Source organism: Micromys minutus (genome assembly GCF_963924665.1).
Source record: "Micromys minutus genome assembly, chromosome: 25".
NCBI classification, from domain to species: Eukaryota; Metazoa; Chordata; class Mammalia; order Rodentia; family Muridae; genus Micromys; species Micromys minutus.
The window spans coordinates 11,343,974-11,364,281 of NC_137960.1; the positions used below are offsets into that span (position 1 = coordinate 11,343,974).

Genomic DNA, 20,308 nt, shown 5'->3' on the forward strand with positions numbered 1-20,308 from the left:
CTTCAGCAAAACACTGATCTTCAGAACTGTGCTCCTATCTTACAGTGGCCACAGAAATTTTCCCAAGAGCTTTTCATGAAGTCTTTCTATCTTACCCCCATCTCAGATTTATTTTCTTTTTCCATAGCAATAATCAAAAGAGTACACTACAAACTTCCTTACTAGAACATAAGAAACCTTGGCTCAAAGAAAAAAATAAAACAGCTGTGGTAGGAACAGCAACAGATAAGTTAAATTTTACATGTAGAAGCTAAAGGAAGGAAAAAAAAAATAAACCAGATCTGCATGTACATAGAATACCAAGGGAGGCTAGTAATCATTACCATGAAGTGCCATAAAAATATTAAATTATATTTAGTGATCAATGACTGAACTACTAGGGAAGTCTGAATGCTTAATTTGAGATCTATGTAAGATATTTTATGTAACAAACAATTGCTTTGGTGCTCGTGGTACCTGAAGGAGTCAGACCAACCATGCGTCATTGCTTCATAAGCTTCAGTGTGCATACAAGCCATCTTAGATATTGTGAAGACGTACATCCTGGTTAATAAGCCTGCAGGCATGGATATGATTCTACATTTCTAATATTACTGTTAATGCTGACAGGTTTTCTAAGGGTATAAAAAGGAATTAATTCTCAGTAAAATGAGACCTCAGCATATTATTCCAAGTATGTTCACAGAGCTGAAATGAAAATGTAACCAGTCACAGAAATTGGTGTGTTAGTGAATATAATTCCTTAACCTTGTAAATAAGAGAATAGCATTGCAAAAACCATTTCAAAATTTGAAGTGCATAAAGTCAAGAAATAAACAATAATGCACTATTTAGTTCTTCAACCACATAATAAGCATGCCCGAAGGAATTTAATTGAAATGTGAACTCGCTTAATACAATGCAAAATCTGAGTGAAATATATCTATATCACATGAAGCCATAGTGAATAAAATTTGGAATTCCCTTAGCCTACATTGGTCATCCTTTCTAATGCTGCAGAGCACGCAACACCCGAGATGGTTTTAAAGGCCATTTTGTCTAGTTTCTATGAATGGTAAAGCACTGTATTTGTTGTTGTTGTTGTTGTTGTTGTTGTTGTTTAGAGGTGGAAAGAAAAAGAAGACTGTGCTCTTTGATTAAAACACATGTGCAGACAGTCATTTTCTGGCTCTGGACCATATATAGCACATAAGTACGTTCACTGAAATCATGTATAAGTAAAGGTGATCTGGGAGAAGTAAACTGTACCAGTGCAATGATGTTGCGTAGAGATCATAGAGATATCTATACAGTGCAGCCTGTATAGACAGGCATTTAACACACTGCATAAGTCAGTGACCCTGACACATCCTTGTATGCTGGGCTTGTAAGGTATGTCGAGTCACATTACAAGAGGCTTCTCTGCCTTGCCACATCATCTACCGAACATGGGTTCAAGAAGCAAGAAGCATCGTTGTCTCCTTGATCCTCTCTCCTCCCCACTAAGCTTTTGTTGTGAGGCTCATATGTTGCTCCAAAGAGTTACTGCCTTGCAAACATTGTTAAGATTATTTGCTACACGTGGAAAGAATAGAATGTGTGCAGACCAGACCCCTGTGGGCTAGGCACCAGGTAAAACTGTAAGTTATGTTTTTGTTCTTAGTACTTACAAAAGCTTTGACCTAAGGCCCTAAAAGTGTTCCTTCAGAAATCTTTAAAACTACATTGGGGACGATATGTAAAAGTAACTTCAGGATTAAAAATAACTCACAAGTGATTGCCACCTGTCCTGCTGCTTTGTAAGTCTATGTTCTTTTATAAAATCAGCATCTGTGTAAACTTCATACCAATAAAATCCCTTAGACCATAGAAAATAATTGCACGTGTCAATCTAGAAATGGAGTCCCATCTATGTTAAGCAAAAAAAAAAAAAAAAAAAAAAAAAAAAAAAAAAAAGAAAAAGAAAAAATCAATGATTTCTACTGAGTTATTTCTTGCTTATTGCAATAAAAACTAATTCAAGATCCAGCCAAACAACTAGACTTTGAAGTGATATTATTTAGTGAATTCAGTCTGCCCATAAAGGTTTTTCTGGGGCTAACAATTAATTGATACAAATAATAACTCTCTTTTCTTTTTCTTTATTGTAAAGCAGGTTGTTCGAAGTGTTAGGTTGTGCACATGTGACAAACCCCATATGCTGATTTTTGTGACAATAAAAAGAGTTCATTAAAAACAAGTAAAAAGCAAGTTATTATTTTTTTTATTGGTCAGAGTTTTGTCATTGGTATATGGAGGCTGTTCCACGGACCCATCCAGAGCTCCTCCTCCTCTGAGGGCGTGTTGTCGCCATGGAATTCCATTGACTCTCTGGAGAGCCTACTGTCTACCATGGACTCCTGCTCAGCCGTGTTTCTCAGCCTGGTCCCTGATGGCTTCACTGCCGAGTGCTCAGCAACCACAGGACATGGGGCAAATGTGACCAGAGTTGGGGTTCTTTTAGTTTTCTCGGTGGAAAATGGCCCCTTGAACAGTGTGTTCAGGGGCACCTTCTCCTCATGGGTCCCTGCCAACTTGTCTAATTTCTTCAGATGCTGCCTCCCAAGCAACACAGGGGAGGGCACCTTCAAGTTATCAGCGACACAGGCACGGCGCGTTCTCACCACGGACCCGTTCTGTGCAATGTAGATGTTGCCGTTGACATTGCTGTGGCCACTGGGCTTGCGGGGTCTGTTTCTCTGGGACTCAGGAGCGCTGTCTTCCCCAGTGGAACTGCTCTCAAACTCCCGATCCACCACCAACTTGATCATTCTTTTTCTTGCCCACTGAGAAAATAAAGAGTAATGATAAATTCATCATTGTCAGAGGAAATCAAAGGCTCCGTGCAACCCACAGCAATACCGGGAGAGGCGGCAAGGTACATTCTCAAGGGGGAAAGGAGGCATCTTTCCATTTCGCTATCCTTTCTCCAACTCCGTTTAAACATCTTTGAATAAAGTGTTGCTGCGTTTGGAAGTACACCTAGTAAGAAACACTTTCCTTTTACATCAAAAGACCACGAGACACGAGAAGAAAAGCACATTGTCTGGATTTTGCTAAGTCCCAACTCGGTTTAATGGCTACTCAACCATTCAGGAAGTTCTGCAGAAAGCCAGGAACTGAATCTGTATGCTGTATCCATTTTAATGTCTTTCCTTCCAGTATTTTAAAAATATTTATCCAATGAGAGTCCTTAGTACGACAGAAGCCAGAACATTTCCTTGTATAAGCAAATGGACTATGATGATCATTTTTGCTGATTCAGCTATCTTTTTACCAACCAATATCAGAGTGACAAGGAGCAAAACTTAAGCCTTTTTTTTCCCCCTTCATCAAATAATATAATACTGGGGGAATGTGAACAGCCTCTTGGAACTGAATAGGCAATGCTTTCTGGTCTCCGTATCAATATTTTAAATAATGGTGCTTGTTTACCTAGAAGAAAAGCCATGACTGTTAGGATAGGTTTTAAACATAACCTAAAGGCTAATCGCTTTTAACTTTCAAGATAAGGTTTCATCTAACTCTGAGCATTTGAAGGTGGCAGTTGATACGAGATATCTTTGACATGGCACCTTCGCAGGGAACAGAGATAATCAAAAACCAGTTGCTCATATAAGTTGTTGCTCTTTGTCTGGTATCTGCTCTGCAAAGACTGCCTATTTATCACATACCTGTGTCTGTTCCATTGCTATAGACAAGTATGGCTGATAATGCCACTTCATAGTCAGTACTGATGTTTCCCTGTTTGCTAGCGTAAGAGAGAGGAGACAGGTTTGAGCTACCGTGTTTCCGCATGCACATCTACGTAGCTAGCACATGTAATCGTTTTCTTTTCTAGCCACGAGTCAGAGAGTCAGATCAGGCTAAGTTCCCATCCCGTCGAGAGCCACTTCAGAGACCACACAGAAGGCACGGCACACAGAGAGCACACGTCACTGCAAACGCCACCTACTATCAACCCCTCCTCTAGAGGGCTGTGTTGTAACCTTCGGAGTTCGCGCCTGGAGATTTCTTGGGGTCTTCCTCCTTCCTTCTGTCATGGTCTGGCACTTGGAAGCCCCAGGGGCCCCCAGAGAGACTCTCACTGGTGCTGCTGCTGCTCCGTTCTGACTCCGACTCCTCCTCACTTTCCACGCCCCTCTCCACGGAGGCTGATTCTGCACTGCCCTCCTCCGCGACATCCTGAGCCTCCAGGTCTGTGGACTCATCCAGGGGAGCCAGTTCACTTTCTTCTCCTTCCTCCGGCCTGTCTTCCTCCTCCACTGGGGGCTCTTCTTCCTGCTCTACGGGCGGCTCCCCTCTCTTCCCTTTCAGCTCCTGGACTTCCTCCTCCACGGGCCTTCTTCTAGCTAGCACGATGTTTTTTCTTGCCTTCTCTCCCTCTGACTCAGTGGACTCAGACTCCTCTGACTCCGGGGTCGAGCTTTCCTCCGCTTCCTCAGATGGGGTCTCGGACTCGGATTCTTCAGTGGTCTCCGACTCGCTGAACTCAGACTCTGTTTCTGTGTATTCGGTGTAGTCGCTGGACTCCTCCTCTGACTCCACGGTGCTCTCTGTCGCTTCCTCCTGGTCTAGGGTCAGCTGGAGGTAGTCTTTGTCTTCTTCCTCCAGGCGCCTCCTCCACTCCTCGCCCTCCAGGTCAATGCCTCTTTTCTCAGCCAGACCTCTGACTTTCTTAAAAATCATTGGGAATATCCTGGCTCTCTTCCATGTTGGGTAGGTGGGCTCAGCCGCTGGTGGCTTCTCAACGGTGACTACCACCTCTTCCTCACTAGGCTCTCTAATTTCAACTTTGGGCTTTTTAACTTTCTCTGGCTCTTCCTGAAAGTTTTGAGAGTGCAATTCAAATGTTAGCTCGAAGACAGTTATGGCATGACCTTGTCCTTCATAAACTCATTTTTTGGGTAAAAGCCTCTTGCAAGATATAGTTTCTAAAAAAATATGACAATATTCTTTTTCTGATGATAGACAGAAGCTAACCAAAAGGCAATACGTTATTTTTGTCTTGGCTTTATAGTAGTAATACCCAAATCTAATGCTTTCTCTTCTCTGTTATTTAGGTCTTTTTAAAAAGTTTTAATTTTAGCTCAAGAAAGAAATAACCATTATCTTTACCTCTAGAGTTCTGGCTTGTTAGCTTCCTGCTGTGTCTCAGAATTTTTATGTCATGAACATATATTATTTAATTCGAAAGCTCATGAAAAAAAAATCTGTCTTGTAGAATTTTGAACCAATCAGAGCTTCAGGAGCTGTTCTTTTATGGAGGGAAGGGCCATTTACCAATAAATACTGCAGGTGTTGCAGGTAAGGTGTAAGAATTTGAAAGACACGATTCAGGTTAATTCGGAGATGAATCACATGACATTTAAAAATATTGGTGATGATACTTTATTTCCTGAATATGGAATATGAAGACTTCATTTTTTCATAATTTTTAGTTATACAGATAGGGCAAGAACAAAAGCAACCACGTATTGTAAAATTTATAATATATATGGCTCTTAATACTGTTTAGAGAGGCATTTGCGATTTTAGAAGGCCTGTTCTATTGCAACTTCTTTCAGGTGTTTAACCTTTCATATAGAAGGAAATGAAATTTAAGAATTGCCTTCATAGGTAAGAGAATGGTTAGCGCTGTTACCTTTCTTTGAAAAACAAATAATGAACTACTACGAATTCTCACAGTTGGAATTATTGACAGCACATTAGTCAAACAAGATCTAAAGAGCGGCCAGTGCGGGACATGTCACGATGAAGTCAGACACTTACCTCTTCCTCTTCATATTCCTCTTCAGCTTCACCAATGACCTCGCCGTATTCCTCCTGTCCAGCAGGGGGCAGCAGTCGGCGGCGACTTCCATACTGGGGCATCTCATACCTGCAACATAAACTTGTAACTTAAGACATTTTTTCATATGTCATTGTTTTTCATAGAATCTACCATAATGATCTCTGCTTCTTTTTTTTCCTTCATCATCAATAGATACTTAAGAGTCTATTAAGTTCCTTCTAAAAATTAAAACAAAACTACATATTTAAAACCACTACTTGGCAGCCAGAGAATTATTGACACAGTGGCTCTCTGCAATAACAAGGAAGACAGTTGTTATCTCACGTTTAAATTTGGAGAGAGACTAGAGGCAGGAAGAAGAAAGATGTAATACTTCATAACCACATGAAGAATGGAAGGTACAAGAGAGATTCTATATGCAAATCCGTATTTCACACAGAATGTGAAATCCAAGTTTTTATATGAAAATTCATATGGAAGGCTCACAGCCCACTTGGCATTTTCATTTGGTATGTTTTTGAACGTGGTTAGCTTAGGTGTGCAGAAGTAATGCTCCATTTTCATACTTGTTACTAGATTCATAAGTGTATTCTATGTTTTAATTTTTTTTTTCACTGCTCTGGCACAAAACTTCAGGCTAGGGGAAAAGAAAACCCCATGAAACGCAGTATCCAGAATAAAATGGTGAATTCAGGAATTGAGCAAACATGTTTGACTTCTATGTTCCATTCTAATTGTTATGAACCTTCTTAGCACATTTTTAGAAACACAAACAGGGTAAACGAAACAGCAAAAGGGTGAGGACTTAGCTAATGCAAAAACCGGGCACACTGTTTTCAGCGATAAAGGTGTCAATGACATTTCGAAAAACTCTTAATAGCAATAATAACTTCTGATGATTAAAAAAAAAAAGAATACAATACAATTCTGAATGAAAAACTGAAGAAGTACCCATGCTCAAAACTGTAATAATCTTGTCCATATTCCTGGCCAGGGTCAATCCCAGATTCCATGGATAACTCCTATTGTTCAAAGAGAAAACATTTGCATTTTTGAAAACATTCTTGACATATTTCAGTTTTAAGTGAGGGTTTCATACCTACTGTGTGTATCTCTCCAAACACTCCTGACAAAGTAAGTTTAATGACAAGTGCTGGTTAACACATTCCTGGTGTTACATTTTCAGCTCTTTTCATGGAACCCATGTGCCATTAGATCATGTGTAAATGGGAAAGCACTTACGGTTTCCCTGGCCATCAAACTAGATGTTCTTAGGTGAGTGGTTTGTCTTGCTTTAGGGAACTTTGAAGATTAACCTAGTCAGCACTAAATGTCATCAGAGCTTACTGATTGGTCAGTGGCAGGCTATTGTTACGGTGGCTTTGCTTGTTGTCTTTCTCTGCTGATGGTTCTCTGTTACCAAGGGCTCCCTCAAATACTTTCCATCCCCCTAGTGATTTGCACACTAACAAGGACCTCAGTTTACTGCTCATTCTGGGGTTAGAGGTATTTCAAACACATCCTTGTGAAGATTTCTTCTAACTCTTGATAGTACTGACTTTTCTTAAAGTCTGCTCTCAGAACTGTGCTTTGAGGAACACATACGGGGACAGCTTCAGTGGCAATTAAATCATTTTTTAAAAAAAATGTGGTTATATTAATAATGAGAGATGGCGAAGGTTAAGAATTTGTGATGGAGTAAGAGGGGGAGGGGAAAGCATAACTATCCACGGGGAAACGGGTAGGTATACATGGATAATCTGCTTGTGACAGGAATTGGTTCTTACACGTGTGTGTGGGACATGAAGCAGGAGCTACTATCGTTCTGTGACGACGCAGAGCAACCATTTCTAAGGCACACACATTTATCACACGTGTCCTCTGTGTGATAAATATGGACAATGGCTTAGTTATGTCACAACTTGACGAATCATTTAAAAGGATTGATTGTGGTTAAACCACAACCAAAGAACTCTACCAAAAATCTGGGGTTTGCTTTTCTCAAAAAAAAACAAACAAACAAAAAAAAAAAAAAAAAAAAAAAAAAAAAAAAAAAAAAAAAAAAAACAAAGGCATGGCACTATTCCAAGAGTCTGTGTGGTCTGGTTACCATTCTTCTACCACACTGCTCCCCACTGGTACTCAAGATCAACCTGCAATCTGCCCCCTGCCTTGCCCTCTCTTCAGGGACATGTCCAGCCAGGTTCCTGTAGTTACTAAGTCTGCAACTGCCCTCTGACACTAATACAATGCCAACTGCCTTTGCAACTTACAAATGCTTTTTAAACCAATTTGTTTGTGATGTTAAAACTCATTTGGTATACCTACTAGAATAAATGTTTAAAAAAATGATTAGCAACAGTGCATGTCACCACGGACAGTGGGCAATTGATGGCCATAAAGTTCTAGGGCAGGGGAGTATACATTTATAAAACTCTTTTGAAAATGTATGCCACAATAATAGATCATCTGTAACTGTCCAAAGTCAGAACCAACAGAGTTCAAGAAATCAATCCCCTGTGGCAGCACGGCTGCACAGGATGGGCCGATAGGCTGAGGCCAAGGGTGGATGGAATTATACTGTGATATCTCACTCACAGGAGCTCAGAAATGATGTAACCTTCAAGTGCATGTTAGAAGCGTAGAAAGCACTTAGGGCGAGGGAAAGTGGTGCTGAGCATTAACTTGTGCTAGTCATGTGTGAGAGTGTACTCTTGAAATTTTCCTCTAAGTGGCTTACATTTACTTTGTTGCTGTAGGTTTTAGTTCAACAGAGTTTTCCACCATAGGAAGGGAAGTATAAAATACACTTAAGGAAGGGCAGTAAGAAATTAGAACAAGGTCAAAGCCCAGATTTAAGTGACTTTGAGAAACGTGTGCTTCACAATGGTGACTGCAGACTTTTAAGGGACTAATAGCACCAGTGTACTGGCTTACATAAGGCAAACATCTCAGAAACACTGCATTTACTAGGATAAGCAATGCATGCCTAATCTAATACACACACACACACCGAGAAGAAACCTGCAAACTGTTTCAAATGTAATCTTAGTAACCATTAGCTCGCAGAGCTGCATTTTCTGATTCCCAAGACTAAGCCTCAGGTCTTGCATGCTGTTCTATGTTCCCAGCATTAATGGTTTCCAATATGGTCAAGGTTAGAAGGGAACAAAACAGGAACCCTGGTGTGCAGCAGTGACAGGAACTTGCACAAATAAGATATGCAGAGTGCCAAGTGTTTAAAAAGAAAAGGAACAGAGGAAAGTCCTTGTGTCAACGAAGACCCCAGGACTGAGCTAAGCAGGTGACTGGATTCATCCTTGTCACCGCATGGCAGAGGCCCTTTCTCAATCCGTAGACTTTGCACCAGTGATTGTGTGAGTGGACCCAACACTTAACCGGTTAATTTCTGTTGCTGACCACACAGAGAAGGCGAAGCTAACTTAGACTCTTATTACTGTAGTGGATGTTCAAATGGTGATAAATCAGAACGGTTTCGGTCCCATTTTTCTTGGCTTCTCCATGCGTGTTGAACTGGATGTGATGATCAGCATTTTGAACTGATAGTGTTGGCTGGGAGAATTTCTTGCTCAAGGTTGTGTGTGCGCATGGCTTGTAACCCTGAGTTTTCCGAGTCAATCATTCCGAAGTTTTCTTGATAAAAGTTTCTAATTAAAAGCTGAACCACAAATTTATATATTTCTGCCCCATGTCTCCAGATGGTGTGTGTGTGCCTATTCTAAACAAGGAATGCTTTCCTTTAGTAAACATAGGGTACTGTTCCTAAAGAATCAAATGTTTGTAGGCTTTTAAGCAAAAGCCTAAGTTTATCACAAAAAAATTTTATGTATTTCAACCGTGTATTTTATACTCATTTTAGTCTTAGAGGTATATAATATATTATAATAAATAAAATGCTGTGTATTTACTGTGTGATGCTGAAAGGACTTTTTACTTTGTAGGAGAAGCATCCATGTGCTAGGGAGCAGGGCAGATGTTAGAACCTTCCTTTATTTTTTGCCTGATGTAGCTGATGAGGTGACATTCAGACAAGCCCCCCACCTCCTGCTCAGCCACCGGCTGGCTTCAGACAGTAATGGAAATAATGCTTTACTTGCCTAAACTTCTCGAGCAGTGGTTCTCAACCTTCCCAATGCTGTGGCCCTTTACTACAGTTTCTCATGTTGTGCCAACCCTAACCATAAACTACATCTGTCGCTATTTCATGACTGTAATTTTGTTACTGTTATGAGTCTTGATGTAAACATCTTCATCTGATAGTCTTAGGCCAACCCACATAAAGAAGCCATTTAACCCCAGAAGACTGTCAACCCCCACGTAGCTGTGGTGACCAACAAGCAACCGAGGGGTGATTTCATTTTCTTTGCTTATTTATTTAAACTCGAAAGTGCATGTTCTCCAGTTCGTAAAAAGGGGACTGCATCAGTCCGCCCACTGTGACCACAGAAGTATTGTAAAGGTTTAGTGAGGTTGAAAAGAAAGTGAAAATCGATACCTCCAGTTTAAGAAGAGAAGGTCTCAGCAGTTGATGCTGCCAAAGGAAATTAAAACAGGAAAAGATTTAGATAGTAGTTCAGATGGGAGAGAAAAGAACACAGTTGAGGAAAGGGGAACAGAGGCAACAGCTTGAACCTGTCACTTAAGACGTGACTCATCATTCACATGGTGCCTGCCAAACTACTGATTAATAAATAGTTCAGATAATTACTCGGGCATCTAAGGTATATCAGAAGCCGCTGGCTTTAATTTCAGTTCCTTTAATTAGCTAACTGGTAATAACCGTAATCAGCAATTTCTATGAGGATAATTTTTGTTTAAGCTTCAGAGTGCGAAGGATTGCCTGGGCTTCTACAAACAGATACCACAGGGCTATTCTGACAGGTTTATTGATGAAGCCGGCCATCGCTCACTCCTCATCACAGCAAGTTTAACTACATCCCCCAGGAAGAACAGAAAGTCAGAGGGACAAGATGCAGCATCTTTGGATTGCATTGGAGGCATTCTCTTCATTCTCCCATTAAAAACAAAGAGCCTCTTTGTGAGTCAGGAAATTGTCCCTCCTCCAATTCTGTAGGGTCTCCCATCTGCCTCTCCCCGTTACTCATGGGGTGAGCTGTGTCAAAGTCTTTGTCGGTACGTTTTGTGATGATTCACGCTTCAGCCAAATGGGAGCTAACACTTGATCAAATTTTAGCTTAGTGAGTTTTGGGAGTAAATCGTCCTGAGTGCCCTGGGAAGGTTGAGCAGTGCGGCTTTGGGAATAATCGTGTCTCATCTGCTCAAAGTGAGCACTTACGTATGTTACTCTTTGAAAAGGAAAGAAGTTTATGTTAGAGACTCTCCAATTCTAACAGATCTGTTATAATCATCCCTGAGGACTAGTTCTTCATATAGGTCATTAGCCTTCATCTGTGTGGTCTAGGACATACACATTCCAAAGGACAAGCTACAGAGAATGTGTTTACCTCAATATTTTGATTGAGAAGCTGTCTGCTAAGTCAACCTAGGCTCTCGGTAACGCTGACACTCATAAATCTCACTCAGCTTTATTAGTCAGAGTCCTCAGCAGGCTCTCTGTAGACTGAGTCACAGGCATGGAAGAATATACTCAGAGATGTTTTCTAGTATGATATTAGAGATATTTGGACTAGAGAGAAACATAGACTGTTAAAAAATGTTAATAAACTTTACAGCTTCTAAACTTTACCTATAGAACCAGAAAACCAAATTTAGTCTGCTACTACAGTCCTCTTGAAGTTATACTTCAGAGCAAAGGCATCATCATTGGAAACATTAGCCACTGGTCATTGTTTATACCCTGGATGATAGATGTAAAACTCCAAAGCAAAGAAGCAGCATACGGAAAGGAAATACATTAGACAACACCAGTAAAAGTTTTGATTGAAACAGAAGAAGATAAATCTCGCTTCAGTCAGTTCTATATCCTATACAAAGGCTTTCCTCGAAGGCTCGATGCTGTACCACATGATAAGTCCCTTACCTCTGGTGCAAAGCCTCCCCTGAAAGGCAGAAATGGAAACTTGTGTTAAATGCATGGATTTTCAGACCCGAGAGAACTACAGATAAGGACCATTTAAGAGAATCAGAGGAAATACAATCAATTTCACTAAAATGAATCTCACCAGGACATACTTCCTCCAGTGTCATTAAGATGAGCTGTACTTTATAACTAATAATCAATTATCTTTGCAGCTCTCACTCCCACATGACCAACACACTATATTCATTGAGTAGGTAAAGGCACTTGCTATGCAACCTGATGGGCTGCACCCAATACCCAGAATTCACACGATAGAAAGGGCTGACTACTGAAGGTTTTCTTCTGACCTCTCTCTAGATCATGCTATGGTGCACAGGCTCCTCAGCCCCATGCACACACATACACTGAAAAAAAATGTGAAAACAACTTAAAAATAAAGTGCAGGATTTCCCTTGGGTTCTGTTATGATCAACTAGCACAAAGGTATTCTTTGGTGTCTCATCTATGTCTTGATATGAATAATATGTTTACTAAGGAAGAGATATGTCTTAAAGAGAAAGCCATACAGGTAGGTGCCTACTCAGATTATATTCTCCCAAGTGAACGAAACCATATTGCCTGTATGTGTCAACTTGATTCTAACAATGAAGGATACAACAAAGGACCTTCTTTGCTCTCTTAAGAACTGGCTTTACTTACTCTTAAGGACCTTCTTAACTTCCAAGTACTCCAAACTATAGAAAGGTAAGTAAAGTCCATGGACCACAAGTTGTGCAATGTTTGCCTACACTTGGGAGGGACAAGGAAGTGTAAAAATATGAGTGTCATTGATTATGAGATTTTAAAAAAATTTCCATGTGTTTAATCATTAGATTGATATTATTAATCTTGCCATATTCAGCTGTGAGGTAGATAGGCATGGCTTTTTAAATACAACCAAAGTATCTTGGCAGAGCATTCAGCCATGTCTCTGAAGCAGTGGTTCTCAACCTGCGGGTCACAACTCCCATGGAGTTTCATATCAGACTTATGATAATACAAACATTTCAACTCAAAACAGCACAAGTTTACAGCTACAAAGTAGCAACAAAATAATTTTTATGGTTGGGGGGGGGTCAAGGAACTATATTAGAGGGTTACAGTAAATTAGGAAGGTTGAAAACTACTCTTCTACCGGAGGAGTCTACATAATCAAATGTGTCTTAAGTGGTTACAAACAGCTTGGTGAAGCTGCTGATGAAGAGCCAAATGCAGTGAGGTACTCCTCAACAGTTCATTCTGCAGGGAAGTGTATACAGTGCTTATATACGTCAACTAGTATATGTGGGGATTACAGTCCTGCTGATGCTTGTAGGACTTTATGTTCAAATCTATTCCATTTTCTTTTAGAGATAATTAGACACAGCTTTTATGCTTAGGACCTAATCCTATTGATAAGCCTCACCTATCAGGTAAAACAGCTACACAATTTTGTTTGTTAGGATGGTTCAATTACTTATTAAATGTGAAATACCTTCAGTATCCTGGTTTTGGGGCTCATGTCTACAATCCCAGCACTTGGGAGGCTGAGACAGGAGAGTTGGTCAGTGTGGACCACATAGTGAATTTGAAGCCACTGTAGGTTATATGAGTTCAAGTTCATGGTTAGATCCTCTTTCAAAAGTAGTTTTACAACAAGTAAGTTTTACGTGCAGGCACACACACACACACACACACACACACACACACACACACACTCTTGTGTTTTCTTTGGGTAACTATACTGCTATTTTGGCTCATAGAAACTTACTTAGAAGAGGTATATTTATACAACATAATCAATATTCGTAATTAGTAATTATCTGTCCTTTCAAATCATGAATGTTGATAACTATAGAATCAGTCAAATAATCAAATAATATCAGTGCATCTTTTCATGTAATTCTGTTACCTTGTGTATAACAATCATTCATTTTACATTCAATGTCTGTATATATTTAATGTTAATAACAACAAAGGCATGCTAAGTGTTGCCTCTGAATTTTAAATAATCCATTCATATAACCATGCTTTATACACTGAGTAGACCTTAATAAATTCAGAGGCAAGAATGTCATCTCACACAGACACGTGAGTTTAGTAGCACTGGAGAGACAAGGAGTGTGTAGAGCTTCTGTCTCTAAATGACCTTTATAGAACTCATGTCCAAGACAGTTTAGCTGACATCAGCAACACCATACAGCACAAGTTCTCAGGCATATGACCAGCTGCCAACAAAAAATTCAACAGAAGCTTTTCAGTGACAGAGAGAAAATGGAATGGCACAAAACACATTCAAGAATCGCAGGAAATGAATTACTTTTGATTTGGAGGAATGATATCTGAAGCAGATGGGCTGCAGGGGGTAAGTAGGTTTGCGGACTGCCTTTGGTTGTTCCTGTTGATCAGGAATGAACATTAAATTACTAAAGGGCTGTCCCAAGTTTTAAGAGCCCCCAGACCGTCTTAGAGATGATACTACTGCAGGGTTCTCAGCCTTTGTGGACACATGGAACTGAGGCTGTGTTTCACTGTGGCTGGGGTCATTCAGGAAAACCTGGATGTAACAGAATCTGAGGTTGTTGCCTGAGCTGTTCTGTTGGAATATGTAGGTTTATATCTTCTCAAATACTACAATTCTAGAGTTCCAAACATAGTAGAATTTGCTTCAAAAGTAGGGATTTCTAGTAGTTAACTTTTATTCAGTGTGTTTTATGGAAAAACAAACAATTGCTATTTGATGTTTACATATAATACGCCATGTGCCTGTGTATGTTTCATGAAGACAGTGGTACTTAGGTATAATTCCCCAGGATTTAATCCATCGAGTACAAGTCTATTTTAACAACCATGGGACTTCCTTCCCATGGAACAGCCCCCTGAGCATACAGGTGATGAGACACTGAGAATAGTGTGTCTTCATTTAAGACTATTTTTTATTTTACTTGTTAAATAAATTAGATATCAAAGACTGTTTTCTTGGAAAGAAGAATCATAAAATTATAATAAACAAGGAGGTGATTTTTATCATGGGAAAGGTTTAAAATAACATTTTAGGCACCTTTGATAAAAAATAGGATGTCTTACAAAAGTCAGCGGCATGAGATTTATTTTCGTCAGAAAGAAAGACAGAAAGCAAGAACAGCAACTGAAAAAAAGAATGGGAGAGATTTCTCATCTGAAAGTCTATTAAAAGGATCAAAACAACCCAGAATGGAGGATATCGTAAGAAAAGTGATTAGCTACATATTATAGCACCTGAGATCGTCTTTAATGTCCCTGTGTCTGCCATTCCCTACATTTCTAAGGATCGCTTTTCTTGTGCAACATTTCTTTTTACCAAATACATAGACTCCAAGGAAATACTAAGCCAAAGAGAGAGCACTATGGCTTACTAGCGCCCTGCTTTTCTGGTCCTCCCTAGCTAGAACAGTCAAATGAAATTGTGGTTAAAATTACAAAGAAAAAAAGTAGCATCACCCATCAACAAGGTCAAAAAGCCTTTGGTTTTAGTTGGATCTGTACTTTGCATGCCCATATCTCCCCATTAAAAACAGATAAAGTTACTTACTTTTTAAATAAATGTAGGACAATTAATGCTACCTTGAAGTTAAGAAAATTAAGGTCAATCTACTCTATGAGTTAGTGACGGTGATGTTAACTGAAATTAAAAGTGCAGAAGAAAAAGGCATTGCATTGAGTTTGGGATAAAAACAGTGGACTCTTCTGTGACGTTCAAATTCTCGTGCTCCACTTAGGGTTACGGTCAAGAAAAGGATCGCCCAGTTAAGATGGGAGAAGCGACATTACAGGGACGTTGACTGACTGTGAGGCTGCACGTCAATTCCCTCAACAACTCTAACCAACTTTTCCTGACTCTGGTCACATGTGATTTTCATGTCTGTTTTCTCTGCAGGGCAAAATGTGTGTAGTTTTGAGGGATCTGTGGGTGGACAGTTTTTTTCTATGTGACTGTACATGTTAGACACGGATTTCTCGAGCTCTGCCAGGTTTTTCACATGTCTGAGGATCCCTCTTGGATGTTTGTGGGGTTCCGACCCACACGGCGGGTTGGATGCTGGTGTCGTAGATGCAGTTTCTCTGGCGTGTGTGAGACTGGCAGTACTTTTAGCAGCTGGTGCAGAGATGCTGTCTGGGGCTGGGATGGAAGTGGAAGGAGGCAGTGGGCAGAGGCGGGGAGCTGTTGGTCTAGGAGGAGGGGGAAGTGCTGGCAGACGAGGTTGAGAAGGAGGGGGAAGAGAAAATGTAAGAAGTTGTGGGGGAGAGGGGTTTGGGGGAGAATGGGGAAGAGGAATAGTAGTAAAGGCAATGGGGGGATGAGGGAGAGGCGGTTGTGGAAGGGGAGCAGAGATGCTAGGTGGATGGGGAATGGTTTCAAAGGAGTTCTTTTTTGTTTCTGCATCTGATGCACAAGTGGGAGTCTCTTTCTTAAAGCCCAGGGTGTTTAAAACACGAGGTCTTGAAGGAGGAGAAAGTTCCAGGGTGCAGTCAGCAGGAGAAGTGACGTTAGGCTCTGAACCGAGTTCCACAGCTCTTGAAATTGTTGGCAGAGTTGAGAAAGAAAAGTGGGACCAAGAGGAGGAAAAAGAAGAGCCTGAAGATAGGGATTTCAGGTGCTCTGCTTGCTGTACGATTAGGGTGTCTCTGTGCCCCCCTTCTTTCTCTGACCCAGGGGCATCTTCAGTTGTCAGTGGTATGTTGCTGCTACCTCTCTGGCTTGGGTGACATCTGGTGCTTTCACATTCCGCTCTCTGCCTGGTGATCTGCCATTCCACCAGATCTATGGTCTCCGGTCTGTTTGGAGCTTTCCACATTAGCCGCCGAGGAAACCTCACCGACTGATTCCAGACCCTCTGGATCCTTTCTCTTGGGCCCCTCAGAGACTGACTCTTAACTTGTGTTCTGGGCACAAATAGCTCTTCAAGATCTGTTCGAGGATGAAGGTCTGAATTTGTTGACCTTTGACCTAAGCTTTCCATATAAAGGGGATTATGGGTACTTAGGTCATCCTCATCTGGAAGAAATGAGAACATCCTTGCTGGGTTAGGTTGGCTGTCCTTAAGTGGTCCCTCTACATGAGCTGACTCATGAGACTCAGTGGTACTTGAGGAAAAGGCCATCCCATCACGATGACTGCTCCTGTCTTCTGGGACTGAGTTATTTCCCCTGCTTTGTTCAAAATGGTAGAGAAGGAAAAGACTTGAAAGAGAAGAAGAAGACAAGTTGTGATACAGCTTTCATAAGAAAGGTGTTTTCATGGTTATCATATCATATCTTACATAACAAAGCCCTAGCGATATCAAAGCACTGACTACAACATCACTTCCAAGATCCTACTCTAGTATTCTAGGGTGGACAAGGCAGGGGAATCCAGAGTTGTGAGAAGGATGAGGGATTGTCATTAAAATTTCAGTCTCTAGCCTGTTCCGCCCCTTTCCCAGTTCGTTTGAATCCACCAAATATAACAGTTTGCTCCTGTATAAACCTTGGTTTTGGAGAGTCCAGACAGACACCCCAGCTTTTGGCTGCGCACCCCCACCTTTTTGGAGGGTGCTCAGAGCTCACTGCTATGCACAGGTCTTGACAGTAGTTCCATCAGAAATATCCCATTGTATCCCATCTCAGTAACTCTGGGAGGTAAATGCAGTCTCTGATGTTAAAGTTTGTCAAACAGTACAGAAAGGGGCAAACCCCCTTTCCAGATTAGAACAACAATGAAGACAGAACAGAAAGCCCCTCAGAGAGTTCAAAAAATCATAGATGGGAAATCAACTTCCCGCTACACTCCTGAACTAAAACCATGTAAATTCTGCAGAAAGCACAGACAAGAGGGGAAATTCACATTTTCAGCAAATATACTGTGGATCAATCATTAGTCAGAAGTCCACTGGATGACAATATGTGTTAAAACAATAACCTTTTGGTTTTTCCTGCAGGGTTTGCCAATGCGTGGGTACTGAGCAAAGTACCACCAGAAACCATGCAATCTAATTAAAAAGCTGCAGAGCAGGAGTCCAGGGCCTGAACAACAAGCACTGGGACCCTTCCTTCTGAAAAGTTAGGTGGCAAGTACTTTTCCATAGTCCCTAACTAGATTTTTTCCCCCTTCAAGTTAATTTTGTCTGTGGTTCGATTCACAACCAGAGGAAAATAGGTCAGGCAATGAAATGATACATGGCTTCGAAATTTGACCACCAAAAACAAGCATGCTCACAAAGGGCTGGATTATCAGACAGCCTGAATAATCAGAAAAGCAGAGACAACTGGACAATACAATCTTTTGTCCTAAGCGTAGAAAGCTGTTTTGAAAACACCTTAAATATCAGTTCACTTGATATTATATGGCCTTGGAAGAAGCGATCTATGTAGTCACATAACTTATGAGGGAAAGAACTCTATGTCTGAACTTAAGATAAAGATACTTTTTAAACGGTCCCTACTGGGCATGAGTACTGTCACATTGGAAACTAAGGGGGGGGGGAACTAAGAAGGGGGGATGCTATTTTCCTTTAAACAAACACCTTGTGAAAGATGAGGGCCACGTGCAGACAATACTATGACTCAAGCTATGGTGCTGTATCTACGCTCTAACAGCCTTTTATTAGAATGATATTATTTACTTACTTATGCCTATGTATCCGCGGGTGAGAAAACATGTGACAGGGAAGAAAAGTTGTAGCTGTCATTAATCCCAGACAGTCACGCAACACTAACAGACAAACTTTGCTTCAAACAATACACACATCCGAGAGAGAGAGAGAACACGTCACGGTCTTAGATTTTTCTTCCCCTTCAGTCATGAGAATAACATCTAATAATGTTTCAGATAAAATCTTATGGCATTCACTATGGCATCCTATCATGTAGGATTTTATCTGACCATCTGTTTGCTAGAGAGACATAAAATTTCATGGGTTATCTTAATTGTGAAAGAGAAATAAGACCAAGAATCGTGAGTGTGTCTTAACTTTAAAAATTGGGCAGTGTGCACTATATTAGGGAGACGGTCCTGGGTTTTGGGAAGAAAATAAGTGTATTATTAGATACTAAGTGCGTATTAAGAGTGTGAAATCTACATGAAGTTGCTTTGAGAAGATTTATTTTTTTCCTGAAATTATTTGTCTTTTCTATTTAAAAATGCTGTTGGTAATCATTCCTTTGGAGCTAGTTGATTTTGTAGCTTACTAGTGCCCTTATAAAACATTTTCAATAGAAAAATGCTTCATTTCTGAAAATGAGTTAAGGCTCATATTTAAAATGTTTCAATACACGATTCAAAAATCTTCTACTGCAGATTTTCCAGGGGCTAATAGCCCTTAAAGACCAGTAGTTGTAACTCACCCACCTCTGCAGAGTTGCAGATACTGTCGCATAAAATTGCTTTGTAAAAAAATAGGTATCTATATATATGTATACATATATACATATATGTGAATACTGCTAACTTCATACAACTTTTGTCATCTAAACGTAATTTCTGGGGAGGGCTGCTCAGTCAATATAACTGGAGAATCAAATCATATTGGCTCAATTCCTACTTCACCAGTAATTCAATGAGAGCATCCTTTGAAGACTGAGGAGTGAAAACCCATATTTAGGGGAAGAAATCCTATATTTAGGATTTCTGTGCTTTAAACTCTGCTTTAACAGCAACTTACATAGGATATATAAGATATGCTGTACATTATATGTTATAGATTACATATATTTATACAACACTAAAATAACACCCATATAATTTAAAGCTTCATATGTAGTAATATAAATATGAATACACTATTCATGCGTGCATCTGTCTAAACTGTTTTTTTTTTCCAATCGAGGCGACTGTTATGATTTGAGATGTGCTCTAATCCTATGAGTAAATCCTAGAAACATAACAGATACATGTTCTTAGTTGCTAACAACAAAGTTTCCTGAGATTAGCTCACTTTGAAATTGCTTATCATGCCCTAATGCAGTTGTTCTTGAAGTTTTATAATACGCACAAATTGAATCAAATTAGACTTTGAAGGTTGTATCTTTTGACAGAAACAGTTGTGAAGCCTTGGAAATTCATTAACACTCTGTGTCAAAAACATATGCTTAAAATTGCTTAGAGATTCACAGTGTGGAGATGTTGATCACAACTGCCTCCAGCAGTATAGGGGGCAAACTGTTCAGAGTACCCTGTGTCATTTAGTAGCTCAGATTGTAATTTCTTTATATAATAATCTATAATAGTATCCTAATGCTTCATTTTAAACCATAGGATTTGATTTTGATTGGCAAATTGGAGGGTTTTCTCTTGTTTTTTTTTTTCTTTTCTTTTCTTTTCTTTTTTTAAAAATTTTATCTCAAATTGGGAATTACAGATTTCTTAAAATCTCCTACTCAATTGCTTTTTGAAAATCTATAATTTTGTCCAGGAGATTGTCCCAATATCATTAAGATTG

The 20,308-nt window shown here is 40.0% G+C and overlaps 1 protein-coding gene across 9 annotated transcripts in view; it reads right to left on the reverse strand.

Moving 5' to 3' along the window:
* Positions 1-2,249: 2,249 nt before the first annotated feature.
* The window catches only part of PCDH15 (protocadherin related 15), a gene marked incomplete at both ends in the record, with an annotated part of 610,552 nt that continues 592,493 nt past the window's right edge, over positions 2,250-20,308 (reverse strand). For 5 of the 9 annotated variants that reach the window (XM_080938397.1, XM_080938398.1, XM_080938399.1 and 2 more), the window contains one exon: positions 15,659-17,072. In XM_080938397.1, coding sequence (XP_080794523.1) covers positions 15,659-17,072 — 1,414 coding nt within the window. Of the gene's footprint in view, positions 2,805-3,987; positions 4,843-5,786; positions 5,900-6,763; positions 6,835-15,658; positions 17,073-20,308 lie in introns of those variants that run through there. The other 4 variants (XM_080938401.1, XM_080938402.1, XM_080938400.1 and 1 more) reach the window with 3 other exon arrangements.